This window comes from Perna viridis, chromosome 11 (assembly GCF_037379345.1).
Source record: "Perna viridis isolate PV_CMFRI_1.1 ecotype Kerala chromosome 11, ASM3737934v1, whole genome shotgun sequence".
Taxonomy (NCBI): Eukaryota; Metazoa; Mollusca; class Bivalvia; order Mytilida; family Mytilidae; genus Perna; species Perna viridis.
Window position 1 is genome coordinate 17,209,698 of NC_142455.1, and position 24,776 is coordinate 17,234,473.

Genomic DNA, 24,776 nt, shown 5'->3' on the forward strand with positions numbered 1-24,776 from the left:
TCTTTCAAACCAACTTTGTTAAGTGTACGAGTACCGAAGACATTCGTACTCGTATTTGAAGGTTTCTGCAAGCATCACTGAAAGACTGTTGTTTATTGAGGTTTCATTGTGTTAACGTATATCATTGAATAATAATTATAATTTGCCTGGGCAAATTACTACTTGGATCCTTGTTTCAGGGGCATTTTACCAACATCCAATGCGGATCCAGATATTTTAAAAAGGAGGAGGAGTTTGAGAAAAAGGGCCATTCGGGACTATTACTTGGCATCTTTGCTCCAATAATGAGTAAAATTGACAAATGTTCCAACAAACAAGGTAGATCACCACTAAGCCCCTCTTTGAATCTGCTACTGCACTCTCATGCTCCAAGTTATTGTTTCTTTACTCATAATCTGATTCGATACTGGATAAAAAAAATAAACATACATTTACATACATGTATGTCGTGAAAACCTTTGTTTAAGTCGAACCGCTTCTCTCCTGACATTTTTGTTCGGTTTACACAACAGTGAATATACTGATCTGATTTAGATCTAGAATTCTTTAAAACAAATCTGATTTAAAAATTGCAAACAACATGTTGTGGCTGATTCTGTGGGTGAGGATGGGGGTTCCGGGGTGAAATCCGTCTATCCTTAACCCTGACTAAACATGATTCCTGTCCAAACTGACATTGAAAAAAATTGCACATTCGGTAAAACCTATCTATATCTATAACCCTTTAAGGACTATAGAATTTGTTCGGTTTTCACAGGTTCAAAATGCATTCCACTAATAACAAGAAACGTATCTGTTCTAGGCAGGCTTACGGCTTATTCAGGGTTAGATTTAAACAGGTTTCACTGCACTTAGTCAGAAATCTACAAACTCTATGCGTTTTCTCCTGCCTGATATTCACATTGACAACCACTTAAAATCGTATACTCTGGTCTATTAAGAGTGTGATAATTTTCAGTCAGCGAAAGTGTAAATAATTGCAGGGGACTTTATATACTTCACAGCTCGTTCAAGCTTTTCCGTACTGTTCACGGAATATTTGACTTTCGATGAAGATTTACGAACTATGGACCACCCAAGGGGAATAATAAGATACCATTTATACGGGGTCAAGTATTGTAGGTCGTAATAATAGTTTAATGCACTTATTAGCCAAATTGAGTGTCATTTGAACAAAAGTTTGCACTCGCTTATGTCGCACAGGTGTACTGCCCTGTTAGGAACAAGCTTACGTTCCAGGTGCAAAAACTTAAAAAAAAATGCCATACGGTGTCAAAAACATATTTATATTATTTTCATTTGTCACAATTTTACAAATTGCACCTTATGAATGAATAATGAAGTATACATCCCCGTTATCGTCAGGTAGAAATGTGCATATACAGGCGCATATGAAACTTGATACTCTCTTTTTTTTAGAATTATGTACAAATGGGCTTCAGGGAAAGTAATCCAGTCTCTAGTACATGTATATAAACATGTAAGGCTATAAAAGAAAACACAATTATATTCGTACAAGGAATGGCTGTTTTATATTTTATTTTTTCGGTCTATTTGAAATAACCTCAATGTCCGTAGTGCACGCTAGAAAATAAATTGCTAGGCAGGTTATTTAGTGTGCACCACGTGATTAAGGTTTTTTCTTCATAGGCCCTCCCCCCGAAAAAAAAAACAGTCATTCCTTAAACATATTTATTTTAGTAGTATGATTCCGATTACGTGGTATATATAACTATTTCATTGGTTTTTACATCCATGTGTTACTCCATGTTTATGGAACTTTCGTTTTACTATGGACTACTAAGTAGCACATGACGTCAAGACTTGCTAGCATATGTAAGACCTTACATAGTGCCCCAGAGTGCATGTAGCACATAAGTTATATAAATATATATGTACACTAAAGCTCGATCAACTCGAATGATAATCAACTGTTTTAACTATTTTAAAAGTATCTCAACTACATGTAACATGGGATTATACTACCTACATGTACAATCAAACTGGACATGTTTTCAACGTTATTTACGTGGATTGTATTCTGTTTAAGTATTTAGCTATACATGTAAACATTCAGGGCAAGTCCAAAAAAAATTATAACTTATTTAACAACTTCATTCTAAAGCCTTGAATAGGCTTAATATCCCCGGTTACAAGTATTGGAAATTTTTGTAGTTTCAACAAATTTGTACATAGAAATTATTTCAATTGATGTATGCATTGTTTTCTGCCTGCTTCTTATAGCATCCAGTAACTTCTAAAACATTTTATTAATAACTTCGTACCACAATGACCACTTTCTAAAAACGGAACGTAGTTGGTACCAACAGCCAGTAATCCTGCAGAAGGAAGTTCCGGGTTAAAGGTCAACCAAAACAAAAGATGTGTTTTTAAGAGAACTGATTTGGTCAAACCCTTATTCTGAATTAACTGATTGTTATCCGATGAAATATAAAGCAAAATACATGTTAGTATAATCATACTATTATATATAACCTCAACTTTTCCTGGTACTTAGCAAGTTACAGGTGTTTTCATACGTGTTACATGTGTATATAAAAGCACGCTCGTTAAATTCGAAGGAGTAGCGGACATCAGAAACTTTCTCCATGTGAGTCAATATAAATTATAAGTTAAACATGTAGTGTAATGTGTTATTATAATGCCATACATTTTATTTACATCCCTATTCAATTAATTGCTGGTATTATTATACATCTGTAAAATCTTCATTTCCGTGAGGAATCGCTGATATTAATAGAGAGATCAAAAGTTTATAGCAAGCATTTAATTGGAATGGATAAATGTGTTGTTTTGCTGTAGTACTTTGTACCTATTAGCTTTATTGCTTTGCAGCAAAGTTCAGGTATATCAAAGAGAAATCAAGGAAAGCAAGATTTTAGCGGAAATCAAAAGAATGTAATCCAAGAACAGGGACCAGATACGGAAAACTGACATATACAACAAAGAAAATAAAGTAACTAAAATAATATATACAAAGTAACAAAAATAAATGAGCATCTCGGACTCCAATAAAAACTGGGATCATGGACCAGGTGTACCGGTAGGGTAAGCGTGAATGAACATTATCATATACATGCACTGTAGAGTAAAACCAGTCTAAACCGAACGCCTTTGGACTTTAAAAGACAGGTGTTTGGTAAACCAAGATAATAGGACGTTAAAAAGTTGTGCATTATTTAGAGTTTGATATAAACAAGTTTCCGTGTCTATTTTTAATTATTTATGTAGTACTCCAGCTAAGTATCATGCAAAATGTGATACATTGTTGGAAAGCCTACATATTTTTATTTTTGATATTTTGTTTAAAATGCTTAAGTAAACAGAAAATAACACGTCGCTCCTCATAGAATCCTCGTTCATTAGTCATAAATGCACTGTAGAATTTAAAGTTAAGGGAGATAACTGTGTAAATGACACTAAAATACAAAAACCATTGAATTTTCAATGTAAATTATCTCCTAAGAGCAGACAGATTGGAATAAATAATGATACATTTCATCATATAGACCTATAAAAACAACTTAATACAAAAATAAAAATGTGTAAAAATTGTTTTTGATGTATCTTATTTTACAGAATTTGCATGATTCTTACAATGACTTCTACTTAAATAACATGTTTTGATACATGTATCATATTACCATAAGTTACTCTTTGAGTCGTTGTCATTTGGTGCATTTTTTTGGACTTTTCATCTTGCAATGAGGCGCGGTTAACGTAATATCATTCAGCACTACTAGTATTTATTTATTCATTACTGTTAATGACTTGTTCATATCATTGATTCCTTAATCTTTAAATTTTCATTAATCCATTTTTCGCTTGAAAATTTACATATTATATACTTTAAGCAGTTCTTTTCTGGGACCAGTGATCCGTGGTCAGTTCGTTTCCGATGTTGCTCGATTTTTATTTACATTGTTGTTTAATATAATTATCAAAATTAAAGCAACATAGATTTACTTTACTTGACTTTTTATGAGCAACTCGGCGGGTGTTTCTAGAAAAGCAGAGGACGCTTACCCTACCGGTGCACCTGGTCCATGCTCCAAGTTTTTAGTGGAGTCGGAGTTGCTCATGTACTTTTGTTACTTTGTATGTATGATTTTAGTTACTTTATGTTCTTTGTTGTGAATGTCTGTTTTCCATGTCTGGTCTTTGTCCCTGGATTACATTCTTTTGATTACCACTATAACCTTGGTTCCCTTGATAACTCTTAAATAATATTGAGTAATTGTGTCGTTGTTTAAAAATTGGTTTGATTGCAATGAGCCAATGACAATAACTGGCTGGACCATGGACTATAGGAATAAATGTATCCTGGACCAACACACATTATTACTACATGTATAACATGGTTTTAAAACGCAGTAGGTACGAAGTGGCGTATATTGAAGAATTTAATGCACACTTTTCTTTCCTAGACCTACAACAAACCATGTGTATGTCAATGAAATATTCTAGGTACATTTACATGTAAGTACTTCGATTACTTACCCAAATGACCGAAGTTGTGTTTTTCTTTAGTTATGCCCCCTACCCCCTTTATTGGGGAGACACATTGTTTTGGCTTGTCCGTCTGTCCGTTTGTCCTTCACAAAGTTTGTCAACACAACTCCTCTCAAACTATACAGAACTGAATTTTACAAGACTTAGTATGTTACAAAAAAATCACATGTAGTTGTGCATATTACCAGGAAATTTTGATCCCCTTATTTTGAAGGAGTTTGAACTTAGAAATTTGTCAAAAATCCTCACAAATTACCTTGTCAGTGCAACCCCTCTGAAACTACCGAACCGAATTTTACAAAACTTGGTATGTAGCAAGAGTATTATATACATATTATAAGGAAAGTTTGATCCCCTAATTTTTTGTAGGAGTATAGCCCCTTTGAATTTAGAAATTGGCTAAAAATCCTCATATATTACATGGTCAGTACAACTCCATTAAAACAATTTTTCATGTATATAATAATTCTTACGAGATCTTTGCAATATCCGAGAACAATATTATTATTTATAATCTACCGATAGAAATGCATACAAAAAATAATCTAAAATTTGGAAACCAATTCTTTACCTGCATAGCTTTCATTTCTGCCCCGAACAATTTGTGGGACGGGGACAGACATATGTTTTTGCAGACAAAAACAAACTAGAATTTTCCTCAAAGTTTGTAATAAAACCATGTTCTATAACTTGTACCACCGCCACCCCCGTCGACAAGTCAGCCCTTTCTGAATATATTTGTTTCTCTTAGCATCGAAGAGAAATTCTTTACAGTTAGATTGTACTAGTACATGTACTCAAATTATGCGTGAGATAATGGAGATATTCTTCATTTATTCAGCAAATAAAATGGAATTAACAGCGCAACCTTCTCTTGTATTATAAATCACAAAAGACAATTAATTGAAGTGACACAACCTCACGTTGCAATCAATCAATGAAGATAACGTTAAACTATGAACGTATATCAAAAGAAAATACAAAATTTATAGCTTCAAATAGGAACAGATATTAAGATAATTAATTTTGATATGCATGAATGATTTTAAAAGTAATAAATTGAAATTCATTCATATTGTGTGCATTCCTCGAGGTGATATATTTCGTTTTTAAACTTTAATTTATATCTTTAAAGTTGCATAATTTCGTTCCAGTGCCTGTGGATAACAGTTGACAATTCTACGAATGTCTTTAAAGAAGAAAATGGGAAAGTGGAATTACTTACGAGTTTTATTTGCATAGGATATTACATATCGTTTAAAACTCTCCAGCAACGCAGATCCAAGTATCGGCTGATAAATAATAGATAATTGTGCAGGTATCAGGACTGTAAAACAAAGAAAAAATTATCAGATTTTTATTTATTCATTAGTGGTAATCTACAGGAAAAGGCAGTCTTTTTACATTGAGACTCTGTTAAAGTTTATTGATTTCACATACTACAAGATTTTTTTCAATGAAAGAATCGTAAATACGATGTATGTAGAGCGTGGGAGAGCCGTATAGCAACGCCCAATATTTGTAACTTTCTGTGATTGGGAAAAAGGCATTGGCTATCAAATTGTTCGATATGCTGCAGAACCATCACGTGGAACTTTAGACCAAGGCACTTTGACATGGGACACTGTGAAAGGTCAAATCCACCTTCCGCTTTATTCAGTAAATATAAATTGATATTTTTTCATCAGAATCGTTGAGAAACAACTACATTTTAGAAGCATATCGCTTATTGCATATCGAACTGAGCAGAAGTTTAAAAGTAAATTTGGTCGGAAAATTGCATTCCGGCCAGCCATTCTCGTGTGTGTTTCATTTTTAACGTATGGATATATAGATTTATAAACTGTCAATATTTGTAACACTATGAAAATAGAATGTTTCAGTTTAATGATACTATATTTTACCAGCGTTGGTGGGGCTAGTTCCCAATTTTATAGAGCGATGGACAGGAACGTAAAAAGAAACAACACCGCCAACAAAAGGATACAAACTAATTTTGATTCAATTGAACAAAAAGTGAAAGAAAGAGTTGAAAAAGAGAAAATTAGACTTAAATTGTGCGGACATCTCCAACTGGAAGATATCTGTTACGGTGCTACAGAGACAAACATTCAACCACCAGAAAAAGTACAACCGACTCCACCTGACCCTACACCTTCAACAACGGAACAACCTAAAACAAGGACTGATAATTTATCATTGGTGTTTTCGGAACCATCAGGTAAGGCGTTTTATAATGATTTTAATTTCCATTATATCACCTTCATTCTAAGCTTCATGTAATCACAGTAATGGCATTTAAGAATGCAGATTATTTTTTTTGTGGTTATCTGAAATATGCATGGAATGGCACAAGCTTACAGGTGTTAACGCTTAACAATTAGTAGTTCATAATCAGTCCTCTTTGATAGAAAGAAAGAAAACGATTTTAGTATTTTATCGCCATTCAGTTTAAGAATGAGAAAATTTTCATGAGTCATCTGTTTTTTTAAGATAAAGATTAAATTTCGTGGTATTGCACTTGTCCACCACCTTAATTGTCGTGATATTGCTCTTATCTACCACCTAGTTTGTCATGCTACGAACATTGTCCACCAACTAATTGGTCAAGCTACAACCATTGTCCACCATCTAATTTGTCATGTTATAGCCATTGTCCACCACTTAATTTTATAGCCATTGTCCACCACCTAATTTGCCATGATATTACCATTGTCCACACCACCTTATTTGTCACGCTATTACAATTGTCCACACCACCTAATTTGACATGCTACAACCATTATCCACACCGCCTTATTTGTCATGCTAGAACCATTGTCCACCACATAATTTGTCATGAAGTAATAACTCTCAGGCGCGTAGCTGAGGCCAAATTGAAGTGTAGGCAAAATTACGGCAGGGGGTCTGGTAAGGGGTTCAGGGGGGCGTTTTAGAGCATCATTTATGCCTCTGCTGGATGTATTTTATCTCAAAAAAAATTGGCAAAATTAAGTGCAGGCAAACGCTTTTTTGGCTAACGGCAGCTACATGCCTGACTCTAGTCATCCACCCAATTTTCATGCTTTAGTAAACGTTCACCGCTTTATTTTTTCATCGTACGCATTATCTTTCATTCTACAGCTCTGATCCACCTCGTTATTTTTCATGCCACCACCTTATTTCTCATGTACATTATTTATGTATTTATGATTTAATAACACCTGTTGACTGTACTTTTCATGAATCAATACTTTATTGTACATTATACGTAAGTGTCATTTACGCTACAAATCAGGTTAATTTTACCATTCACGCTTGTCCTTGGTGGGTCGTACTATGCTTAGATTGGTTTTATTAATTGCATGAGGCTCCATTTACATATACGAAAATTTGTATATGCAGAATTATGCACTAAAAAATGTACACTTCTCATGATACTTCCACCTGTAAAAGGCAATATAAAATCAAAAGTGTTAAGTAAAAAAAATGTTCATTTGCGCAGTTTTATTATTGCATGTAAGAAGACGATGGTGAACTTTTTTTACGGTGCTTCATCATTTTATGATATTTAATTTCTCTTTTGATTTGTTACTTTTTTTTCTAAACTCGTCCTAGCGCTTTGGTTTGCATTCTAGTCCTTTCTTTACTACTGTACATCATTGTAACTTTGCTACGGATGCTTGCTTTGATTTTTTATTATTTAACTTGATTTTACATGTACATATACATGTACATTCTACTTGGTTTGGAAAAGCGCTATGCATATACGTTTATGCACACTTTGCTTCACACGGTCGAACAAATCTTCTAGGGGAAGGTCGAAATGACATGGAATCATCTGGGTTCAGGTGATTTCTGGAAACTATAACTATCATATTGTTTCTCTTGACAACTTTTCTTGGTTATATTACTCATTCATTATTAAACTAAGTGTTTGCCAAAGAAAATTTGATCCTGTGTATGAAAGAGTGTAGAAAACTTAATAGGTATATGATTTGTGATCCTTTCAATTTTTATTTCCCTTCGACTGTTTGCGATGAAGATTTGAAAAGTAATTTATTTGATTTTGTTTTGTTTTGTTTTTCTTATTGGTTTCATTACTACTAATTTTGATAAAGTTTACATTTTGTCAACATATCACTGCTTTAAATTATTTTTTTAAAATTTCGTTATGACCAAAGTCGTCATTTACTTAAAGCTTAACTTAAAGAATAATCAAGGGAACCAAGGTTATAGAGGTCATCAAAAGAATGTAATTCAGGGACAGAGACCAGACATGGTAAACAGACATACACAACAAAGAACATAAAGTAACTAAAATCATACATACAAAGTAACAAAAGCAAATGAGCAACTCGGTCTCCACTAAAAACTGGGAGCATGGACCAGATACATCGGTAATGTAAGCGTTCTCTGTTTTTCTAGAAACACCCGCCGAGCTGCTCATAAAAAGTCAAGTCCGGGGTAGACAAACGAGGAAAGGAAAACTATGACTCGTTGAATAAATCCGTTTTCATGTTGCAGATGGATACACCACAACGATCCACGAGTTCAATCAGTTGCATGAACTATTTTTCACTTTAGTATGTAACCATAGTCGTTTACTCTAGCTAACTCTGCAAGTTCAGTGTAAGGGCAAGAATAACCTAACAATCAGAGGTTGACCTTCGGAAAAGCTAACAATCAGTGTTTGACCTTCGGAAAATGTGTACTTATGTTATAACCATAGAAACTATAATGTGATACATGTAAAATATCTATGAATAATTCAATAGAATGGTTTTCAATTCAGTCTGAAATCCCAGCGACGTTTATCATCGATTAGTATATACATCAGAATGAGTCATCCCTTAGCAGCGATTTTTGACCTCTCCGTATGTTTATATTGCCAAGACCTTGGCCGGATGATTGATGGGGATCGATGTTGTAGCAGATTCTTAGGTTTAATTTCAAGGTCTTTGCAGATAGAATCGTAACAGTCGCCACTATGAATTCAAGGCATATATATTAATATTGGATGCCTTAAACTCAAAAGTTCTAAATGAAAAGAAAAGCAAATATTTACACAAGATTTTTTACTTTTATATAGTGTGATGAAAAGCAATTTATCTTTTGGTTGGTCACCAATTACTCCCCCCCCACACACACACACCACAATTTTGATTTTCTGTACAACTTTGGCATCACGAAGATTCATATTTAAACTCCAATATACAAGTTCTTCAAAATCTGTCTTAATCGAACCCGAATAAATTCACAACTGTCTAAGATACGTAACCTATCAATAATGATTTTTCCCAACACAAAAACGAATGCTTGTTAAATCAATAGATATAGAAACCCGCCGCGGCATTTCGAGCTCAATCCTTTGCTTTTGGAAGATCATATGAATGAAGTAACAAAAACACTAACAAGTCTAAAGAGATCATAATCATTCGTTAAAACGGGCCTGGTTTACAAAACGGAAAAAATGAGTCGTTCATAAGTTATTTTTCTTCTTCACTGACATGCATACAGAAATAATATATGAAATTCATTATACTGTAAATCAGTAATGTAAATACATGTACTTTTAATGCACTTGTATATATAACAACTAACTTTGCTTATATGCATCAGTGTACACATTTAGCACATATGCACCTGTATCTAATGGTTTAACTAAGTCTAAGGCTTCGCTGTTCAAAGCTCATTTTGGTACTGTTTTTGTTTATGGACAGGTCACTATCAGTTTTTCACTAATGACTTTAAAAGGCTCTGTGACAATAATATGATACAACCTTTGTCAAGTTAACATTCGGATCCTGTCGGGCTTCATCATATAAGTTAAACAAACATTATATTTACAATAGAGAGGGCTAGCTTATATCTGTTGAAAAAAAAGTTTTGTTTTGATGCTGAACTTATATGCATGGTTCCATAGGTTAGTTTAGCTATACAGAGGTGGAACAATACATGTATGTTTGATTCGTCAATCGGTTTGGGGATAATTAACAAAAGGTACGAAATGTTAATAAAGATCATCTGTTGGGATAAAAAAAATCAAATTTCATGCAAAAGAATAAAAAAAGATTTCCACTTCATTTTGTGGGGAAAATAGGGTAAGTGTAATGGTTGTACCCAGATCAAGAATTTGTCACGTACCTAACTAAAGATGCATAAACCTAAGCTGATAGCGTACATATGTCATGAATTGAATAATTCCCCGATACAAAAAGATGCATCTTAACGTGTCTATTAAAATATGGATGAACATGGAAATAACAATATCAGTAAATGCATTCAGCGATCAGCAAATTTTAATAACTTTTCTTCAAGAGGCATTGATGCAAATTCTACATAATCGTATTAGGAATGCCTAGTTAAACCACCAAACATCGTGTATAACCGTCACGACTTTCCCTATGGGGAACACACCGAAGAATTTGTGATAGAGTGTGCATGCTTGTCCAATAATTACCCACAAAGATTAGCTATTTCTCATTTTGATTAAGATCCAAGGTGAAGTGAACATTTCATGTTAAATGCAGAAATATTGATGGGGTACTCACGGTTTCTCTATAATTACACAGGTGTGAAGTTGGTAGTGACAAACATAGAAACATTATGACAATTACCAAGATTAAACAATTCTTCCTGTTTAGTGGAGACTGTTGGGGTACTTAGTTCACTCATGTTTTCATTCATGAAGAGAAAATATTGATTGAAACAATTGTGTAAATTGTACAAGTTTATTGCATATACTTTATGATTTGGCACGATTGTACATGCAACACATGGTAGCTCTATAATTTGATGGGATGTAGATATTGAGAGAACTTACTTTAAACAAATTTGCCATTCAATGTTCTGACTAGTTGATTTGACTAGACGTATTATTTATTTCTCACAATCTTTCAGTCTGAATAGTCTAGCTACATGTACACTGTATGTAGATGCTACATTGATGAGGAATTCCAACAGCATCATCGAAAGATTCATAGCCAAAATACTCAGTAGCTACTTTCCCCAGATATTGGAAGTGTCTGCTCTAAACCAATTCAATAAAGATCCGTTTGTGTTATTTTCCAATAAATCATTTTATCATATATGAAAGTTCACAATCGTCTAATTCAGCCATGACCTAGAACATGTGCACTCTAAGTTCTCCCCGAGGCAGTGACAAAGTACTCAAGTAGCAGTCTTTGTAAGAATCAGACAGGAGGTAATTCATGCATGTCAAAAACCCACCAAAGTCACTTTTATTTCTTGTTCAAAAACAGTTACTGATCACATAATCAGTAAGAAAGTAGATAGATTTTCATTTGGATGTTGCACTTTTGAAAATATACAGATCTAAATACAGAAAGGACTGTTGTTATGTGAAAATGTAGCATTTGTAGACTGGAAAATCATTGTTTGTTTGGTGTGTTTTTCGACACCGTGTTTCACCTCTACCATAGGAAGTGTCTGCATTTTAGATTTACTGGTACCTAAAACCTAAATAACGAAGATATTGATTAATTGCTGAATTTACTTAATTATATGAATTGAATTATAGTAAGTCAACATGAATTATGTTATTATATTGTATATTGATGTAAGTCAGTATGAGATACACGAAAAAGCGGTTTTTCTTTATCTAAGTCAGATTTAATTTTATTTGTTTGTAAACAATTTTTACAGGGCGTTGGTTAATGTTTATAAATCAAAACAAACAAGCAAACAAAAAAAAAAAAAAAATAAAAAAAGATAACAAAAACTAACAACTACTATTCGAAGAAATACATGTGCGAAGTTTATGAAAATCGATGCTGTATCAAGGGTTATCGTAACTGCATACATGTCCGTCAGTCTGTAGTAAGGTCTGACGGAATCCATTAGAGTATCGCTCATTTTTGATTATCTCCTTTTTAATCTCGAAATTTAGTTTATGTTACGTTGTAGATATCCATGTATTTAAAACAATATTTTTTTTTGCGCTGCCATTTAAAGTAGAATAAAAATGAATGTAGGGCTCAGTTGAGTTGACACTGGTGTCTTCTGTCTAGTTTGCAGCTAATCCGTATATTAAATGCAAAAGGGAGTCTCTATAATGTCGAAATCGGTATGCCTTGCTTACTACAATCCTCTTAACGACGAAACTCACTACCATTAGATTGAAATGTGTATGAGCAAGAAGTTAGGGATCATTCATGTGAACAAAAAGTTAGGGATAATTCATGTGAGCAAGAAGTTAGGGATAATTCATGTGAGTAAGAAGTTAGGGATAATTCATGTGAGCAAGAAGTTAGGGATAATTCATGTGAGTAAGAAGTTAGGGATTCATATAATTAACGGTCTTGCCTACAGGTTACATGACTTAATCGTCAGAAATCTGTCCGACAATAATAAAGTTATAACCTTTTTCGTTGATATAGATCAGTCTCCGGGTCTGGGTGACTAGTTTCGATAATTGGCTTGTAATTGTATAGATATTTAGAGCTGTGTTCAATACTTAAAAGTTCCGTTTGTATATATTTTGCCATACGTACAAAGTCATGTATATTGTACAGTGAGTCTTTTTTCGTAATACCGACTTTAAATTTTTTTGTAATTTTTAAGCAATGTGAAGTTATTCTTTAACCCAACACACTGGTTTACTGTCCAATTGAAGCAATGAACAGTTACTGTAGAAGACTTTAGTTTCAAATATTTTGATTTATGGGAGTTTTGCAAATATTTTGATTTATGGGAGTTTTGGTAACTGTACTTGTACATGTACCTTCAAATAACTTATTTCAAACCATTTAGATACTTACCGAAGTAAAAATACACAAGTTTCAATGGAAAAAAAAGTGTTTTACTTACTGTTCTTCCTTTCCACAATTAGACCGTCAAGCAGGTTGTCGGGTATTGGTGGGTTACGCCCCTTTATTAAATGGGCTTAAGGAGGTAGACCTAGGGTAAGGGACATAACTCTTGAAATCAGTGATATGTTTGTATCATTCAATTTTACCAAATCCTAGTAAGCTTTCATTTGAAATAATTGATTTAATGCTTACATGATATTGATGAAAATTGCTGCATACAAGCGCACCAAGTATTTGTAAGAGTTGTGACCCTTACCTTAGGTCGCTTGCATGTCGTAAATACGAAGAAAAGACTTTTGATGATGCATTAAGTTATAGTTACATACATATGTAGTGGTCAGGCATATGTTTAAAACACACTTTTTTTGGTAAATTCTACGATACCATTTTATGAGTACGAGTACAATAAAGCAAATGCCATGTTATGTCAATGACCTTCGAACGAAATAAATTTTGAAAGGTGATCCTCTGAATGTCAATAAAAAAACTCGTAAAATACCCTATGAATGTCAAGAAGTCCCCTAAATAATGCACGAACAACAAGAAGTTTATTGAAATCAATTCCATCAAAGCTATTTGCATTTGAAAGGCTGAATCACTGCCCTTTATCCTTTTCGGCATACTCTTAAAATAGCCTAGCCTGGTCGCGCAAATTTCGTTGACTAGGACAGAATAATGAGTCTACGTAATGTTTTAGAGTTATCCTATCCTTTGCACTTCCGAGTTCCGTGAAAGATATCCTAGCCACAACCTTGGAAAAGAAAAAGTTGCAGGGAGTAGTTGGGGGAATTCTATATATTCAAATGATATTTCAGATATAGGTTATTGTGTTGGGCTTTACAAATAACTCTCTAATTTAAACACTGATGCTCAAAGTAGAGGGAAACTCAAACCCAGTGTCTACTGCTATTATCCGAATGCATTACTTTAAATGGCTACAAGACACTATTGTCATTTCTGGATTATTTTTGGCAACGTTTTTTTTATACAATAACAACTTGAATGACAGATGAACAAATACATGTAACGAACATTTTTTATTTAGGTAATTATGAACACTATGTACAGGTATATTTCAGGATGGGTAAGTTTCAAATTGTAGATTAATTCAGTATGCATTTTTGTTTCTGGTTCAAATTTTCATTGCTTACACAAATTTAGCCGAAAAGTGTCACTACATTTTGACATCGTGTTTTCTATGTAAAAAAGACGACATCGCGTGATCAATCCATTTATGTCTTAGCTACTATAAATATAAAAGAAGGTTATCCAATCCCAATGCTACTCTAAATCCAGTAAAACAGGTATTTAAGTCAATATCTAACTTGCATCAATTACTATAATAATGGGATAAAATCACGCAAAAATATGCAATTGCCCTTAATATCGTAAAACGAGCAACTTGGGTATTCATAAAGCGGAAATTATGTCAGTCAGTCAGTAGTGTAAAAAGCATATTATTTAATTTGGGTCATATAATAAATTATATAACAATTGCGTAATTACAAGAAATATGCAGAGACACTTATCTGAGAATTCTCACGCAATTATTTTGACGGGATCAATGTGTTACAGTTAAGTAATTAGGTTAAGTTCGGTCTTGATTCTAGAAAAAAAAAACATGGGCATTATTCTATGCATGATAAAAGAAAATGTAATAATTTTTTGGTTTGTTGGTTATTGGGGACATTTTTTGCCCTGATAAACGTATGCTCGGTGTAACTACATTTGTACGTTAAAGATAGGCAAACTTCAATGATTCTTAGTTCCCTTGGGTTTGTAAGACAGTTTGGTTCTGTAAAACGCCTTAATGGATAGGTTAGTAATCTAATATCTAGGACACGACAGAAAAAAAGAAAAAAAGAAAAAAAAATTCTAGGATACTAGTGCATGTATTTTTTCCTTATTATTTAAAATAAACGTAAAACTGTAAATTTGTATGAATGAACACAATATAAGTGTAAAGTAGGTTGTTATTGGTTGAAAGCCCTTAGTACTGTTATGTCACATGCCGCACACATAGTCATAGTAATGATAAATGCTTTGGATGCTTTTTATTGCTGTTATATTTCGTGACATTCAATAATAGAAGTATTCATGTATGAGGACATTGATTATCGTGTAAGTTAAGTATTCTTTTTGCGTTTGATGTAAATTAATGAAAAAGGCTGAGGTGAACATGACTTTCGAAATCTAACAATGTGCATGCTTGTATCTTTAAAAGAAATTTACATTAGTGTACTGTCAAAATTTTTACAAGGAAGCTAAATGCTATGATATTGTACGTACTTACAATACAAGCTATCTACCATGTTTATAAATCAGGGACATGTCAGACATAATCTGTCAAGTGCTTATTTGTGTTTCTGTTCCTTGTTGGAAATTTTTCCAAATTTGCCCAATGCTGTATTTTCTCATCAAAATTTATAAATACACAAAGGCAATACTAAACAACAGATGATGGAGTTAGTTTAGCATCGATTAGTATTATTTGTCTTAGACCGTCAGTGCAAATGTACCTAAGATACGAAAGCGAATGATTGATAACACATGCTCAGTCTTCTGCAAATTTACCCAGGTGGGCTGTTTGGTGCGGTTATAAAGGTGATGCTTCCTATTTCATTTATATTATAGTTGATTTTTTAGCCATGTGGAACAACACGTGTTATAAGTAAAGTTCATGGACGGATCAAGGCCCGGGATGTTCGAGGGTTGACACCCACTTTTGTAAAAAAAAAAATTGATTTTGTGCAAATTTAGGCAAAAATGAGAAAATAATAGCTTTGTCACCCCCTTTTTTTCGAAACGGTTTCCGTGAAGCTTTTAATTATACTCTTGGTTCTGAATTTTGACAATGTATGCTTTTCATAAAATTCATTTTAATAACTAGTTCATGCAACAGTATATTTGTACTTGTACATGTATGCCACTTGCTGCCAAATTACAATGTCTGTAGCACGATAACTTCGGACTTAAAATTCATGCCAAAGAGAATAAGTTACTAACCGCCTACATACAATACATATTGAGCATGCTATATATTGTATTACATTCTGTTTAACGTGGCCATTAACCAATTTACCTTTTTGAATAATGTAAAACATGTTAACGGAAGATGGTATGGAATTGTTAAATGAAGTTTACTTACATTATCTAGTTCTCAGCAAAATTATGATTCGTTAAAAAGTACACTATATGCCGTAATAAAATTCTGTTTCTCAATCGATAACACTTACATTATTTAAGTGTGTTTTTTGTCTGTGTTTTGCTTTTGTTTCTCATTCCACACAGCATCACCATTCCAAGTTTTCATATAATGTATTTCTAACAAACGTTGATATTTGATAGAGGTTCATTACAAGCACTTCTGCTTTCCATCAATGTTGATTTATATGTAGAACGTGTGTATGTTATGAGTTTAAAAGCAGTCCTGTTTTAATAGATTCCTTTGGAAAATAGAATCAGGTCATAAGTTTTTACTATCACTTTTTACATGGCGGCGCTTTGTGATTAAACACGTCAAGCACATACTAGTACATTTAATTCATCCTTTTTTTTGTTTTTGTTTTGGTATGAATAAGCATATATCTTATATTCTAGCATCTATATACATGTATATTTGTAAATGTTGACCGTACTAGCTGCTATTTAACAATTAAGTGTAGGGTTTTGCCATATATAAGCTACATGTATCAAAAATTACTGGTGTTTATTTACATAATTATGTATAAGTAAGTAGAACCGTGCGAAAAGTGATACATGGCTGGAAAGCCTATTTATTTTCATTTTTGATATTTTGTTGAAAATGTTAAAATAAACAGAAATTAATATGTGGCTTTTCATATAACCCTTTGTTTTATGCGATATAATACTGTATGTACATTGAATTAAAACAACGGGCGACACAGATATACAATAGAAACTATTGGAATTCTCATATGGCCAGACATACTGGAATATATAACTACATATTTCATCATATAGGCCCATAAAGCAACTTAATAACAAAAATAAAAATTGTAAGTTGTGTCGTATATTACAGAATTTACACGATTCTTGTAAAGACTACTAAATGATAAACATACATGTAATATATACCCTCATCTTGTCTACTGAACATCAATGTACATGTACATTTGTATGAATACAACTAAAATTAAGATTTCATGGAGAAGTTACTCAAACCAATTTTTGATTTATAAAATGAGAAGATTTTAAATATCAACTATAAGGAATAAAAGAGACGTATGGGCAATTTGAAATTTAAGTGTACGCATTTGACCTTCTTTGATGATATTAACATACAGATAAGATCGGTTCTAACTTTTCATAAAACTGTTCCAGAACTGTAAGAAGAACAGTTCTGTGACAGATTTAGAACAGTTCTAGGGCCAGCTCTTCTGACAGTTCTAGCAGAGGAATTCTACTAGTAGAACTGTTCTCGTAGAGCCGGCACTGCTAGGACTGTCAGAATATCTGGCCCTAGAACTGTTCTATGACACATTTAGAACTGCCCTAGAGTCGGCTCTTCTGACTGTTCTCCTGAGAGGCTAGATCTGCCCTAGATCCGACTCTTCTGACAGTTCCTCTGAGAGGTTAGAACTGCCCTAGAGTCGGCTCTTCTGACAGTTCCCCTGAGAGGTTAGAACTGTCCTAGAGCCGGCTCTTCTGACAGTCCCCCTGAGAGGTTAGAACTGTCCTAGAGCCGGCTCTTCTGACAGTTCCCCTGAGAGTTTAGAACTGTCCTAGAGCCGGCTCTTCTGACAGTTCCCCTGAGAGTTTAGAACTGTCCTAGAGCCGGCTCTTCTGACAGTTCCCCTGAGAGGTTAGAACTGCCCTAGAGCCGGCTCTTCTGACAGTTCCCCTGAGAGTTTAGAACTGTCCTAGAGCCGGCTCTTCTGACAGTTCCCCTGAGAGTTTAGAACTGTCCTAGAGCCGGCTCTTCTGACAGTTCCCCTGAGAAGTTAGAACTGACCTAGAGCCGGCTCTTCTGACAGTTCCCCTGGGAGGTTAGAACTGTCCTAGAGCCGGCTCTTCTGACAGTACCCCTGAGAGGTTAGATCTGATCTTAACTGTATTTTTAAGGATGTGCAGTGCTGTTGTTCAGCATTTTTTGTCAGATTTTGGAACTTATATCCATTCTGTAGTCAGAAGTAATATATTTTTCGCCCAGTGACCCCCCCCACTTTTCTTTTCATATTTTCATTAACATGCTTTATGTGTTATTTGATAGATATTTTTTATGAAATCCTTTGTTTTCCTTTTGGGTTTTTAGATGAATAGCGCTTAAATAGAGAAGCGAAAACTTATAATTTTTGATCTCTAATGCGCAAGATATACTTTAATTCTCAGTGCAGGTACATATAGTAGCATATTTATACCAGGCGTAGGCCCATGTGTTTTATGCGACTTGTTTCATAAACCAATTCAATGTTTTTTTTTGTTTTCGGAGCAAAATCTGTTATTGCCTTTCAGTGAAACAAAGCTGTCTAAAATGTAATTAGACCATTCGAAAATACCTTTCATCCTTTTAATATATGTGGTTATTAAAAATTTAGATGGTGAGTTGCAAAAATGTCTCATAAACTGACCAGGCTTATGGGAGTTATTTCCCTTTAAACACTTAAAATACATTCAAATGGAATAATAAAAAAAGAAAGGATTACATTTGAATTTTGTATATGTATTATTTAAATATAGAATTTTGGAGTTTTATGAGGAAGAACCAAGTGGGGGTACTGTTGGCAATAATAAATAAATAAATAAATAAATAATAATAATAAAACAGTGATAACGACAAACGTATGTTTTATACTTTCTAACGTCTTGATGGATGGATTCTAATTTGATAGTACTATTACATGTATTTTGTAGAATAGCTCAAGTTTTTATTAATATTGAAATTTGCCTTGACACATTTAACTGTGGATGTCATCAAACTCAACGGTTTTGGAGACTAGTAATTCCCCTGAGGCTTTAAATTGCATTTATTTACTAAATCGGTACATTACGTGCATTATTGCTCATATCTACTTATGATTTATAAACGCTAATGAATATTTTTACTATGTAGAGTAATACATATTTATCTGATAAGAAAAATCCCAGTGTAGCCGTAGGCTTTTCATGCATTTTACTATCGATTGCATTATTGATAAAATAGTTGTCCTGGTAAGAGGGCAGTTCTATTGAGAAAAAAAAATAAATATGTGTCGAAGTACTTTGTATCTTTACTAACATCGATAAAATAACGGATTGGATTGGATACACTGAAAACTGAAACTGGCCCATAGAACAACGTAGAGGATACACTAAAAAATAAAAGTGGACATTAGTCAAAAACAAAGATTGAATGTAAGAAGAGACAGACAATAACATCTCTATTTAAGCTGAATTTTCTAACCATCCTTAACAATAATGACAAATTGTAAGCATGCGCACACCCTCTATTCTTGATTTCTAACATGTATTTGTCAATATAAAGACGTACATGTACGTGTATTTTGTGTTATACATGTAAGTATAATTATTTTCAGAGCCATTTCACATACACAATTCATGTATGAGTTGTTGTGCAGTATGAAATTTCATGTACATAACCATGTTTTGGTTTAGACTGATAAAGATGTTGTACCCTACACATATACATTATATACATATTTTTTTTACATTTCAGAATACAGTAACGATACAAATTGCATGAAGTTCAAACTACCAGATGTTTCTACTACTGGATTACCTCTGAAGGGAGCCGAGCTCATAGTTCATATAACCAATGGGCGACGACGTTCCGACAACAATAAAAGTCGCCGAAAACGTCGACGACGAAAACATAGGAAAATTAGCATTAAAGTGTCTTTGCTTAACCCAAAGACACGACAGAAAAAGTCGATATCAAGACTAAGATTTCGACCAAATATGGAAAAAAATAAGAAATGGTATAGATTATCATTGCCAACTTCTATCCTTCGGTCGGCGAGAAAAAAGGACGATAACGCCTTGAATCTTTGTATAGAGTGTAAAAGGTGCAACAGAAATACACAAATTATTTTGCCTCTTAAAACTAACAAAAAGCGTCATAAGTTTATGAAAATTAGAAGACAAAAAGGAAAGAAGAATAAAAAACAAAAATCTGGAAAGACCGTGAAATTGCGTAAGAATAGACCTTTTTTAGTATGTCTCATTCCAGACAGGACTTCTTTTCGAAGGCGGCGTGAAGCTGTTTTATGTTCTAGTAATAGTACGTGCTGTCGTAAACAAACTTTTATAAGATTTTCTGATATAGGCCTGGGTAACAATGTAGCGTACCCAGACGGGTTCTATAGAACAGAGTGTAAAGGATCATGCTCACACTATTCCAGTCATTTCAACAATAAAACCTCACCATCATACAAGCAGTGTTCACCAATAAAGTTCAATCCTCTTCAAGCGCTTTTAATAATGGACAAGAGTATGTCGTTTCTAGACATTCCGAATGGTCAAGTAGAACAATGTGGCTGTAATCTAAACTGAAGCAGGTTCCACCACAGGTGTATTGGGTATGGATTCAGAATGAGACCTGCTTATGAAGCTTTTACTTCTTCATCATTTTATCGAAATGTTTGGTTAATTACATGTATTAATTTTTGAAGGTCTGAGTTGACTTGCTTTTGTGTCAGAAAAAAGCCAAGAGAAATAATTACCAAATATCTCAAGATATCATGAAGAGGAAAAACTATATTGAAAAGGAAAACTACAAATCCATGCCCAAGTGCTTGTGGATTCCAGAACCTTTTCAAAAGCCAAAGGCAAAAACAATGATCTCAGAACGTTAACAAAAAGCCCACTTTGTATTACGGTCAAGGTCACATAACACGTGACAGAACTCAAAGCGAGGCCCGGTGGTAATGTCTGCTGGAAGCTTAATTGTGATATGATTGATCTGGTTTCACGCTTGATTTGCTCTTTGTTTGGGGGTTGGAGATGTGTTGTGCTTAATCGTTGTTATAGGGGAAATAACTCAAAATTGTTTCGTTTTGTGATGGCACATGTATACAGTGACACGTAAAATGTGTCCGATATAATATTTTTGTTTATGAATCATAACCGGTATGAACTACAATGTACTGCGCAGATTCTGAAACAATTCTGCACACTGAAAAAAAAAAAAATCAATGAAATTCTTAAGTTTCGTTATTCGTAATCAATTTCAAACATGCGTTGTGAACATGAAGTAAATTAAGTACTTTTAAGTTTAACCGCTTATTGACCCATTGGTGAGAAAATACTTATCCTGAACCGACCTGATGGCCAAAAACACGATTTATTTATTGAACTTAAGCAAACAAAAAGTGCTAATTAGATATTTTATCACTGTGATGCTTTGCCATCATTCATTGCTGATAATTCAATGTTATTGTATAGCATTATCTTGAACTCTTATTGTCGATGTCGAAGATGACGTCACTCTTACGTGTTATACGTCATTACTCCAATCATCAATGAAGTTGTAGTTTGAGATTTCCCAATGAAACGTAAGGTAAACGAATGTGAACGGTGCTTAGTGTAGAAGATCCAAGCAAGACATTTAACATTATAAAAGCAAAACATATTTGTACTTATTATATGATATTCGCATTCGGATGTCTTCTCAACCTTTCGTCAAAAACAGTATCCTACTTTGTTCATCAACTAAGCATTTTGGCTGAAAATTGTAAGATAGATCATTAACTCAATAAAGACTGCACACTTACACTGTATTTAAATGAGGCGTGTCAAATGTAAAAAGGCATTATCAATGAAACTGGTCTGACAATGCAAAACCTTTGACAAGAATTGCTCTCGGCGAATAAGAACCATGGAAAAGACGTACAAGTACTTTAGTGGTTAAATACCCCGGTGAAAAAAATGTGATACTATGATATTAAATTGATTATTAACAATATTGTTATCATTATAGTATTAGTTGGTGATCAGATGGGTTCATGTAGGTTTCTAATATTCCCTAATTCTGAAGATAATATTTTGCCAAAAGTTACTTGTATTCTACATGTACAAGACAACTCGCTCACTTGCATACCCGGTCATTTTGAGTTTTGCCTTTTGTTTTATTAGGTATCAAAAGAAATAAAATCTAAATGAGTTAAAATAAAAATATCTACAACTGTTGCGTTACCATAAATGCTCAATCTGTTAACCGGTGTATTTTTTATTGTAAAGCTGTACCAGTTAACGTTATGTCGCAACAATTGTCACATCACCATACTTTTGTAACATTTCAGCTGGTACATGCACTTATAGACAGAAAGTGAAAAATAATATGTTACCAGTTACCAAATTTTGTATCATTTATACTGGTACTTTTAGACAAGACATGATGAAAAAGTTTCTAGTTACCAAACTATACTGGTACTAATAGACAAAAGGGCACCAGTTCGACACAAATCTTTTGATTGCGCACCTAGCGTTAAATGGTACTGCTTTTTATAATTGTGTTGTAGACAGCAATATTTGTGACATTGCACTATAAGGTATTCTTCCTTAGACGTCACGGATGGAGAACATCACGAATATCTTGCATGGAACTTGTATGTTGTTGATTATAGATGACTGTAATTGTACACTTGCATGATTCTTAAAAAGACGAAAATTGAAAGTAAATGATTTTGTTATTGAATCATTGTTATTTCTTTTAAAATTGTTGCTATCTCTTTCATGAATGCTGTTTTCAATTTGTTGTTTGAGAGACGAAAACTACGTCTACAAAATGGTATTAATAGTACTCACCTAGGCATTGTCTTGTCTAACGTTCAATTTTAGATTGTACTTGTCTATCCGGATATGTAAATACAGACACGCCTTTTTTCTCTATAGAAAATTACCGGCTTTGAATGCTGAGGCTAGTCTAGGTATGTTTTAGAATAGCAACTATTTAAATTAACTATGTAGGAAGTTCAAATATTTTAACTTGCTTAATTTACAGACAATAGAAAACATTATGGTGGATAACGTCGAAAATATTGCTTTTTAAAATCAAACATGGTTATGGTCTATCTTGACAAAAGTGCATCATCTATGAGCACATATATTGAGTATTTGAATATAAAAATTATCGGAGATTTTCACAACCTTTTTGATTTTTTCCATAGCAAAGTCTAATAACGTAGAGTTGTCTTTTCGTGATCGTGATGAAAATACAAACGAAAACAAAAACAAAAAACAAAAAACAAAAACAAAACTTTTTTGTCGACTAGATGTTAGTTTCGGATATGAACATTGATTAAAGAAGTCCTGCATGTCTGTCATTGAGTGGATCAATAATGGTTTTGTCATCTTATTTGGCATTATTTAATGCATTTGCATATCATTTCGTACATGTACATTTTTTGTTACCAATCATGTAAAAATGTAATGTAATCCATGTTAACTACATGTATCCCGGCTTCCCTTGAAACCATTTACATTGGAAAAAACATTAACAAGATATGCTTGCCTGTGGTGGTATGGCATATATGATTAGATAAAAAAAGTTTTTACTTAGCACATTTCCTGAAGCTAGGGACATCCTTAAGATTATACATGATATATCAGTAAAATATTAATGAATTCACTAATGAGAAGCAAATATTAAACAAAAAAATTAAAACATGAAATTTTCAAAATCCAAGTACCAAAACCTAGCTCAATGTAAAACTATCGTACAAAAGAAACAGATAAAATATATTTTAGACTATTTATGGACATAAGCAATCAAATGTGTATTGCCACAAAAATTAACGATACCTTATTGCAGGAGATGTAAATCATTAAATTTCTGTCAGACATGTAAATGTCCGTGTTGTCACGATATTAGCATTCCCAGTGTCAACCATATGCAAATCGAGAATTTAATTTGCACTGAAAATTCCAATCGATATATTTGTGTAAGAAAGAACATAAATAAAATGTTGTGGAATTCTGGTTATTAAATTCTATTTTCGATTTGTGGTACTTTTTTCAGCTAAAATAAAAGTCTCGATTTGCACACTGTGATAACTGATCCTTCATGAGTCGAGTTTGTGGAGTGATTAAATGTTTAATGTTTATTTATATATTTAAATGTTAGCGTACTTAAATTATCCGTTACATCCGTCAGATTGTTTGAAATAAAATATATTTATTACCATATTATCTTGTTTTCTTATTATTGTAAAGAAAGTAGAGAGATCATTGTAGAGAGATGAAAATTATGATTGAGTGTAAACACGCGATTCCATGTGCCCGTGAAGTACTTAAATAAATAAAATAATAACAGGAAGTAGTCCAGTTAACTAAAAAGATACTGCAAATAATAGTACTGGTAATATGACATGAGCGATATATTTCAAAAATTGTGTCGTCAAAATGCTGTCAAAAAAGGTATTTATAAACAAGACAAATAAAAAGAACTACAAAAAAAAAAAAACAAAAACA

General features: G+C 33.3%; 1 protein-coding gene across 3 annotated transcripts in view; it reads left to right on the plus strand.

Moving 5' to 3' along the window:
• Positions 1–24,491, plus strand: part of LOC148603157 (uncharacterized) — a 44,361-nt gene extending 19,870 nt beyond the window's left edge. For 2 of the 3 annotated variants that reach the window (XM_088552746.1, XM_088552747.1), the window contains 2 exons: positions 5,688–6,754; positions 20,023–24,491. In XM_088552746.1, coding sequence (XP_088408872.1) covers positions 6,397–6,754; positions 20,023–20,858 — 1,194 coding nt within the window. In that variant the 5' untranslated portion in view covers positions 5,688–6,396 and the 3' untranslated portion in view covers positions 20,859–24,491. Of the gene's footprint in view, positions 1–91; positions 319–5,687; positions 6,755–20,022 lie in introns of those variants that run through there. The other variant, XM_088552748.1, reaches the window with a different exon arrangement.
• Positions 24,492–24,776: the final 285 nt, after the last annotated feature.